Below are 8,715 nucleotides of genomic sequence, written 5' to 3'. Positions count from 1 at the left end.
AATAAAGCATATAAATCTTTAACCTACGGTGGCGCGTGATTACGTCAGCGGAAGTTGTTAGCGCTCAGCAGTCTGCAATTGCAGCTTACGATCAGAGCTGTTGCGCTATATCTTTGATGTCATTATTCTCATTCAGAGTTTGCTTCGTGTACAATTCACCGAGGCCACGGGCAAAGAATAGGAATCTAGAGGGCTGAGGGAAGCACTTTAAAACGGTACGTGTGAGCTACGATAGTCAACAGGCTGCAAAAGTACGTCGCTTGGTTCCGTGTTTGGCTTCTCATCATGGCGCACGTGCTTGCGAGTGCGTGTGCGCGCGCGCCTGTGTGTGTGCGCGCGCGCGATAAGGGGCGATCCGGGGAGGTTGGTTGAACGAAAAGTAGATCTTCGGTCCAAAAAGTTTGGGCACCCCTGGTCTAATCATTAACAAGTCTGCTGCCGCAGGATCGCAGGCCTGTATGTGCTGTATGTGAAACACACAGCACACTTGAAATTTCGTCCCTTTCACATTTTTTGGCTTTTTTTTTTTTATAAATCCTACTTAACGGATTTCACTTATCACTGGTTCTTTTTGGAACGTAACCCCGAGATAAAAGAGGGATTACTGTATTCTTGAACCACTTGGAGTATCAGCATAGTTTTGGTCTCTTTATGAAATATTCAAAATGTTATTATTATTAATATTTCTCCCATACAGTAAGAATCTGTGTAAGTGCTCCTGTCACTGAACTATGGATGTTCGAAAACAGACAAAAAAGGCGAATCTTTTGTTCGTCTAATTTCTTTTCACAATCTCTGCCTTGAAAATGGATTTAGAATGTTGATTAGGACTTGAAAACGCACCAGGATCAAAGCTTAAGTCTCCCCAAGCTTCCGTTCAAATTTGACAATTGTAACATGTAGGGAACCATTCAAATCTCCAGAAACTCAGCTTTTAAAAGATGTATAACATGTTCACACATGACGACGTGCATCAGCGATTTGTTTGGCGGGGCCCTCCTAACTTTAAGGGGATTTATTAATGTTGCTTTCTTGTTCAGCAATTTTGTGCCATCCTTGAATGGTCATTTTTATTATGCAAGAGAGCCCTTTTGCATTGGAAAAAAAAACATTACAGTATGAAGTTGTTTGTGTTGTTTGCTTCAAAGCCTTTGTTGTTGGGTTAGGATAGTGGATCTTTTATACCGACTTCGAAAAATGGATTTTCAATATATTAAGTCTACACATTTTGCCTGTTTTTGTCATGCATCTGGTTTGGAAATATGTGGCCCAGTTGAACTGATGAAAAATGATGCCCCCCCCCTTCAGCATTTTACACTGATTTAGCCCATTAAATCTAACTTGAATATAGGCTTGCAATGACTTCCCAAAACAATTGATGTGCTCTCTGCTTCTCTAACATCATTCTTTTTTCCTGCATGTGAAGGCAACATTTCAAAGCTCTTTCCACATCAGTACCGAGTATCAGTGGAATGACACTATTGCAATTAGTGTCACTGGAGAAAGGTAGTGTCACTATGGTTTGATTCATGTTTTAATATTTTATGACACTTTATGACCTATTTCGTTTTCTCAGTGATAATAACAACTCCACCCTGTCTCTGCTGACCAAGACGCTACCGGTACAATTTGAAGTAAAAATGGCAATAACAGTGTAAGTCCTCATTAACATGATTATTTTATTGTGAGACAAGTGCTTTTGCCCTATGTATATTTTGATTTGTTTTGTGTGTGTGTGTGTGTGTATGTGTGTGTGTATGTGTATGTGTGTGTGTGTGTACTGTATACCTTTAAATTGTCTCATTTAAATTGTCTCCAGCACCTTAAGAGGTTACGAAATTTAAGCTACTAGCTCATGATGATGCAAAGCTGGGAACTGAAAGTCATTCCTGGTCATAAAGCATGATCCACATCATAAAGCTGGCAGACAAAACACCAAGATGTGGAAAGCTATGATCTAGGCAAAAGTAGGGCCTAGTTTGCAGAATGTAACTCATAAAAGTTTTTGATTAACATTTGTTTGCCAAATAATTCCATCAATATTTCTTCAGAATGTCGATGACTTCAGTTTTAAAATTAAGGACTTGTATTTTTTATTATGAAAAAAAAAAACTGGGAGGGTGTTTCCAAACTTTTGACTGGTACTTGGGAATTTATTTTTTGTGTTGTTCTGTTAAGGAAAGAGGAAACCACCACTTATCTGAACTTCACAGAAGAGGACTCAGACCCAAAAAGAATGGTCATCATATATAAGGTGAAATCAATCATTTGACTGTATGTGTGTGGCATAGGCGCTCATCTGTTTAAACATAAGCCGCCGATGGCACATGGTCATTCGACGACAAGTACTGTGCTTTGCAAATTAACACAGCTAAGAGCAGAAGTGATTATTTGCTATCATCACTTGCTATGGGCAGTTTGGTAGCTTTAGAGGTGCAGGCGAACGGTTCAGACTTTCAGGCGTCTATCGACACTAGGATATCAATCTCAGTTGCAAGTCCTCATTTAAAACACACTCACTCGTGGCAGGTGGATAACCCGGGCTGGAAGGCTTTTCCTGTCAATGTCTCACTGAACTTTCCAACTCATCTCCAGTACAACTTTGAAATGGAAAATTATCAAGTCTTTGTACAACAGGTAACTTACATAACACCGCCATAAAACATGATCGCCGTCCGAATGTTTACATCAATCGCAATTCCATCTTATCTTCTTTTTTTAAGAACAAAACTCAGTGCAAAAACATCACTGGAATTCATTCTGAAGTAAGTCCGATCAGTATCACAGTTGTCGTTACGAATTGTTCAATGTCACAGTTTTGTTTATTCATTTATTTCAGTATTGTTCAGCAGAAAAACACTGCAAAATCATTCAGTGTGATAACGTGATGCTGGAAAAGGAATCTTCCACTGAGTTTATATTCTCCGGAGACATACAATTTAACGATTTTAAAGAGCGTGCACAGGTAAGTAGGAATTTCCTGCACGCGCTCACACAAACAAGCGATGCTAAATGCGTCTCATCTGGCAATTGATGTTATACCCCCGCTCCGCAGAATAAAGCGTTTCTGAAAAGATATACTGGAGAGAGTGCAGAGGTAAAGTTCAAAAGCATGATCCACATTGATTACGACAAACACCGATATGTGCTGGATCCTTCTCATGAACGAGAGGTAGGTTCAACTCAATCTGGCTCCAATGAATGCTTTCGACTGCATGCAAATAATGTCCAAATGTTCCAACTGTGACGCAAAGAATAAAGGACTGGCACATGAAAAGGGTGACGCCATGTGGAAAGAGAGCAATCCCACAACAAAATTGGTAGGTTTTACTGTACAAATTTTACCGAAAGAAAAAAAAACGCAAACCTGATCATTTCGCAAAAGTAATAATTGTATTTAAACTGTCAACAGAGTGAAGTTCACGTCGAGTTCATTATTTCGCCTGATACACAGTGCATAATTTTAACGGGAACTGGACTCGGACTTGCGCTTTTGATTCTCGTGACGTGCATCATGTATAAGGTGAGTGCTAATTTGTGAATGTCACTCCAAACGAGTGGTTGATTCTACTCAGGTTCATCCTCTCGCTTTTTTGTTTTATGAACAAAGCTGGGATGCTTTAAGAGAAAAACAGTCCAGTATTATCAAGAGCAGGAAGAGGAGGCTGTTCATCAGATGGGAAATGCTGCTCAGGACAACGGCCTTGCCAGCCAGCACGCGAGCGAACCGCTCGCTGAGGAAAAAACACTTCTTGAAGACAACCAGTCGGCTGACACAGAGGCAGCCCTGGAATAAATGACCATGATGGGATTCATACGCTCGAGCAAATTTATGGACATAGACGACGACACTGTCGAGAGAACAGTGCGATGATACACTAGTGTATCATTGACAGCTGTCAATTATTTTAGTAATTTACGGTTGACTATTTGATGTGGATGGGGGTTCATAGTGGCTGCATTTTGTCTTCGTGAATGTTTTCTGTCTCAACATCAGCTACAGGATGGATTGTGGATCTGCTGAGGATGTCAAATGCCCGTTATTGAGGAATGAAGCAGGTATAAATAAAGGTATATATTGTCTGGACAATTATTGAAAGTCTCGAATCTGTCAAGCATTAGACTTGACTGGTTGGTACACCCAGAATCTGAAATCTCCTATTACAACAAAATGGAGGTATTCACGGGACGTCATCGTCACTTTCAAACTTTGTGCCAACTACTGTGAACGGCTGAGGCAGATCAAGAAAAAACAGAACAAACGCAGGGGTCATCAGTCAGAAGGAGTCATCTTGCATCATGACAACGCAAGGCCTCACACAGCAGCCCAAATGGTGCAGACCATAAATGAGTTGGGTTGGGAACTGTTTCTTCATCCCCCTTGCAGCCCAGACTTTGCCCCTTCAGACTTTCACCTGTTTGGTCCCTTAAAAACGTTCACGAAAGCCACAAAGTTTGAAAGTGACAACGTCAAAAGTGTTGTGAGTGGCTGAGACATCAGTCCAAAGATTTTTAAACTGAGGGAATATGGAAGTTTGTGCAGATGGGAAAAGAGCGTGACAGTGCTGGGAGACTATGTTGAAAAAAAGAAACAAAAGTAAGCTTCTATCTGTATTGGAATTCCTTATACCAAAAAATTCACCTTATTTATTGAATACCCTCATATATTAGTCCTGTTGGCTTCATTGAGCTGCAACTGTGGTATTTTCTAGCTCACCCGTGAGCCCACGCACTGCGTGGTGACAAAGGGCAAGATAGCTTTTTTTTTTTTTTTTGGGGTCAGCATGTCTGGGCTCCCCTTTAGAGGTGGTGTGAGTAGCGTGGCTCTCTGAGAAAGAACCAGCTGAGGTGACTCGGCGGTGTGTTTTGGATACATCCCTTGTGTATTTGGCATGTTCAACTGAAAGACAGTCTCAGGGCAGACGGTGGGCACACCGGAGGGACGACATCTCACAACAGTCTTGGCTACACTGTGTCCCCTGAGGAACAACAGGAGAAAGTGGCTTAACCCTGGAGAACCCAAGAACCGCTTTCTTCTTTGGAAAATGATGAATTATACATTAAATGACTGAATAGGTTCACTGAACACCAAAATATGTTTTTTCAAGTATTCAATGCTTTAATCCTAATTTAAGATTAGGGCCAAATTTGACCCTTTGGGATTTAAGGGTAGCATTGGAGTAGCAGAATTTATAGGGGCCAAATCTGACACCGTGGGTTCTCCAGGGTTTTAAACCAGGGAAGCCTCCTGACCCTGCAGAATTAACCGTGATGAGTGAAGAATGTTGGATGGATTGATGGCACAAAGTCAAGAAAGATTTGTCATTCATTAAAAAATGTATTTTGTTACTGGTCAATCATTCCACATGGGGAAATTCCAGTTTTACAGCAGTGAGGTGCAAAATAGCAAGCAAGCATAAACCTAAAACAAACACATAGGGCAGTCAAAATCTTCCTTATGCAGCCTCAAAGTTGTTCATTCGCTTGGATGTCAAAACGGACAACTGTGGAGGAAATAATTATTGGGATCAATATGAATTTGGATCATAGGCAGATAGTTTCAGAATAATTAGATATGTCATAATCGACATCGGTGGCCTCATACATGATTATGAATGATGGCAAAATATCACATGATACAAGGGCAGCTGAAGGACATAAAATACAGAGGGCGTGCTTTGTAGTTCAGATGTCACATTGCGGATGTCGTACCTGTTGTGGGGCAGTTGCAGCCCTTTGCTCAGCATGGTTCAATCGCCTCTGGAGGCTACTTGACATCTCTTGATACTCTGCTAGCTGACTCTCATACTGCACACACATCAAAGTGGGAGAGCTACAGGAGGGCTACAATGTTAGCGTCGGAGCCACATTTAAAGGCACATCCACAAAAAAAAAGTGTGCACGAATGTGTGTTGGTGGGTGTGTGTGTGTGTGTGTATGCATATGCGCGAAAGAGAGAGATTTTCAGTTTAATTGTGCTTCATCCAAAAAAATTCAGTTCATTTAAGTTCTCTTTCATTGTGTTTCATTAGGTAAAGTTTAACTTTAATTACATTTGTTGGATTCAGCACTGTGAGTTTTTCTTTCATTATTGGAGGGATGCAGGGGCGTGGTAGCAATCAAGAATTTCGGGAAAATCCCGAATGGATGGTCAAGGCCGACTTGAGCTGGGGTTTTTTTTTGTTTGTTTGTTTTTGTGTCAGCCCTAGTTCTGATATATTTTAGAATGCATACAGCCAAATGTATGCGCAGCCACTTATTGTACACACGGCTGGTTGAACACGAGTCAGTGGCAGACACGCGTTTATGCTTCGTCAAACAGTCGCTTTTGTTCAAACAATAATTACAGGAGGGGTAGACTGCAAACCCTAAGCGTGTCGCATCTCACACCCAAAACCACCAGGGTGTGTGTGCGTGTGTGTGTGTGTGTGTGTGTGTGTGTGTGTGTACGTGTGTGTACGTGTGTGTACGTGTGTGTGCGTGCGCGTAAAAGATATTTATGGCATCTTTTTTTTTTACATAGATTACCTTTGTGTATTAAGAACACAATAGTTGTTATCATTATTATGATTATACATATGATTGTTAGCAGCAGAAACATCAGCTGTGAAGGCCATTTTTGGAGGCGGTATTGATGGATGGGGGATCCCAGGCATGGTGGTGAGGAGGTGGTGCTGATCTTGGAGGAGGAGGCACAAAGTGCTTTGAAGGGCAACACCATGTTTTACCATACTTTAGTTTGTACCATAAAAATGAGGAGACCTAAAATTACTGGGCGTGGGGGGGGGGGGGCACTTTCTAGCGACAATGCAGTGCGCCATTATGTTCAGCGTCAACTCAGGTTTGGGATTTAACACATTTCCCATGTTGTCACAATGTGTTTACATGCTGACCAGAAATCAACATGTCACCTGAAACCGACCGTGGAAGAGTCCATCGCAGATGCACGGTATTATTTGTGTGTCGCACAAACCTCAGTCATAGTGTCTTGGTTATTTCTCAGCTGTAGTTCTAACTCATGTAATCGCCATTTGTGTTGACTCATCTCTGTCCTAAAATGGAGCATGACACAATTACAGACAAGTCAAACCGCAAACACAACTGTCAACATTCATTTTGTTTGAGTTTGTCGGTCATGTGTAATGGATCTGTTCCAGATGAAATACCCTCAATCGGTGGCATATTTGCGTCACTCATTCACATCCACAATCTGATTGGATTGTGGATTGCATTCAAATGAAGCATGGAGTCAAGCAAAACTCAGTGCTTTGCATAAAAGTTTGTCCCATTACAAGTAATGAAGTTTACTTTGCATTGTGCCTGAACTGGCACCCTCCTGGACTCTAACCAATAAATTACTAATTTAATTAATGTTAGGCAGCACGATAGTCGACTGGTTAGCATGTTCGCCTCACAGTGCAGAGGTGCAGGGTTTTCCGGTTTCCTCCCACATTACAAAAACATGCATGGCAGGCTAATGGAACATTCTAAATTGTCCCTTGGTGTGGTTGTCAGCGTGAATGGTTGTTTGGTACACCACCTACTGCCCGAAGACAGCTGGGATATGCTCCAGCAAGCCCGCAAAATTAATTAATGAAAATTAATGTCACAGCCAGTTCAGTTCTTACGTGAGATGTTGAATCTTGGCTTCAAAGGCCTTTGTCATATTTGTTGCTTCATCCTGTGAGCGTTGAATACTTTTCTGCTGTGCAGCTAGGAGGTGCATCCGCTCAGCATTTAAGTTGCGGCTCCTCTCCTCCAGCACCATCATTTGCGCGTCAAATGCCTGCTCCTTCAACTTGCACTCTTGCACCATCTGTAATATCTGGGACCGGGCAGCAAATGCTGAAGTTTTCTTACATTCAAACAGAAAAAGCAGGCAATAACTTTTGTTGTCATTTGTAATTGTTGATTGATGAAAAAGGAATTCCCCATTGAAATTGGCTGTCAATGCCGAATAATTCTGTAGCTGAGGCTAAATGCGAAACAAAGAACTTAACTCGTGACCATAAGGCTAGTTAACATAACACAGCAGAGCATAGCAATCCCTAGATGCCATTTAGATAGAACTGTATACAATAGAAGAGCCTTTAATATTACTAGTCTTGCACCGGGGCAGTGGCGGGCCGTGCATTTCAACCTTAGACCTTCAGTGACGTCACATACATACACAATATAGGCTCGTCAAGCGGCACTTAATTTCAGGAGCATTTAAAACCATCAAGTATGCATTCACGATTAAGAGCAGGAAACTACATTTACAGATAGTCAAAAATAAAAAGATGATTTAAAAATACGAAATAAAATGCCACCCAAATTACGCCGTGTGATCTTAAACAAGTCTGTCCAATAAATTGCGCAATGTCGCAGTTTCATATAAGACACCAACCAAACAATAAGAAAACAAACTATTCTTTGAAAATAAACAGATCATTTGCATTTTGAAAATCGGCGATACAACAGCAAATAACTGACATAACTGACTAACTAATAACTGACGAACAGCTGAGATTGAACGAACTTTCGTGCACGAAGGTGACTACAATGCGCCATTATAAATTGCAGGTGAGCAGATTTATTTGATACACGTTTGTCATTTTATTTCGTTACCATGAATTTAATACTAACGAAATAAAATGACAAGAAGAAACGTAAAATAAAATTCCTTGACTCACCAATGTACTTCTCCACAGCGTCTGCTTATTTGAAAATAAA

General features: G+C 41.1%; 2 protein-coding genes across 3 annotated transcripts in view; one reads left to right on the top strand and one right to left on the bottom strand.

Annotated features, from left to right (window-relative positions):
- zmp:0000001082 (integrin alpha-L) overlaps nucleotides 1–4,588 on the top strand; it is a 30,715-nt gene extending 26,127 nt beyond the window's left edge. The window contains exons 21-30 of one of the 2 annotated variants that reach the window (XM_019879924.1): nucleotides 1,427–1,506; nucleotides 1,577–1,654; nucleotides 2,179–2,254; nucleotides 2,530–2,637; nucleotides 2,724–2,765; nucleotides 2,840–2,965; nucleotides 3,056–3,172; nucleotides 3,255–3,320; nucleotides 3,413–3,523; nucleotides 3,611–4,588. In XM_019879924.1, the coding sequence (XP_019735483.1) occupies nucleotides 1,427–1,506; nucleotides 1,577–1,654; nucleotides 2,179–2,254; nucleotides 2,530–2,637; nucleotides 2,724–2,765; nucleotides 2,840–2,965; nucleotides 3,056–3,172; nucleotides 3,255–3,320; nucleotides 3,413–3,523; nucleotides 3,611–3,796 (990 nt within the window). In that variant the 3' untranslated portion in view covers nucleotides 3,797–4,588. Of the gene's footprint in view, nucleotides 1–1,426; nucleotides 1,507–1,576; nucleotides 1,655–2,178; nucleotides 2,255–2,529; nucleotides 2,638–2,723; nucleotides 2,766–2,839; nucleotides 2,966–3,055; nucleotides 3,173–3,254; nucleotides 3,321–3,412; nucleotides 3,524–3,610 lie in introns of those variants that run through there. The other variant, XM_019879925.1, reaches the window with a different exon arrangement.
- An 827-nt stretch (nucleotides 4,589–5,415) lies between these two features.
- Nucleotides 5,416–8,715, bottom strand: part of LOC109521851 (sodium channel and clathrin linker 1-like) — a 17,269-nt gene continuing 13,969 nt past the window's right edge. Inside the window, exons 14-17 of the mRNA XM_019879926.1 lie at nucleotides 7,629–7,825; nucleotides 6,974–7,052; nucleotides 5,713–5,808; nucleotides 5,416–5,504 (exon numbers count right to left, since the gene is read on the bottom strand). Of these exons, the coding sequence (XP_019735485.1) occupies nucleotides 5,457–5,504; nucleotides 5,713–5,808; nucleotides 6,974–7,052; nucleotides 7,629–7,825 (420 nt within the window). The 3' untranslated portion in view covers nucleotides 5,416–5,456. The remainder of the gene's footprint in view (nucleotides 5,505–5,712; nucleotides 5,809–6,973; nucleotides 7,053–7,628; nucleotides 7,826–8,715) is intronic.

This window comes from Hippocampus comes, unplaced genomic scaffold, assembly GCF_001891065.2.
Source record: "Hippocampus comes isolate QL1 unplaced genomic scaffold, H_comes_QL1_v1.1 scaffold280, whole genome shotgun sequence".
NCBI lineage: Eukaryota > Metazoa > Chordata > Actinopteri > Syngnathiformes > Syngnathidae > Hippocampus > Hippocampus comes.
This window is presented reverse-complemented; position numbering and strand designations above follow the sequence as displayed.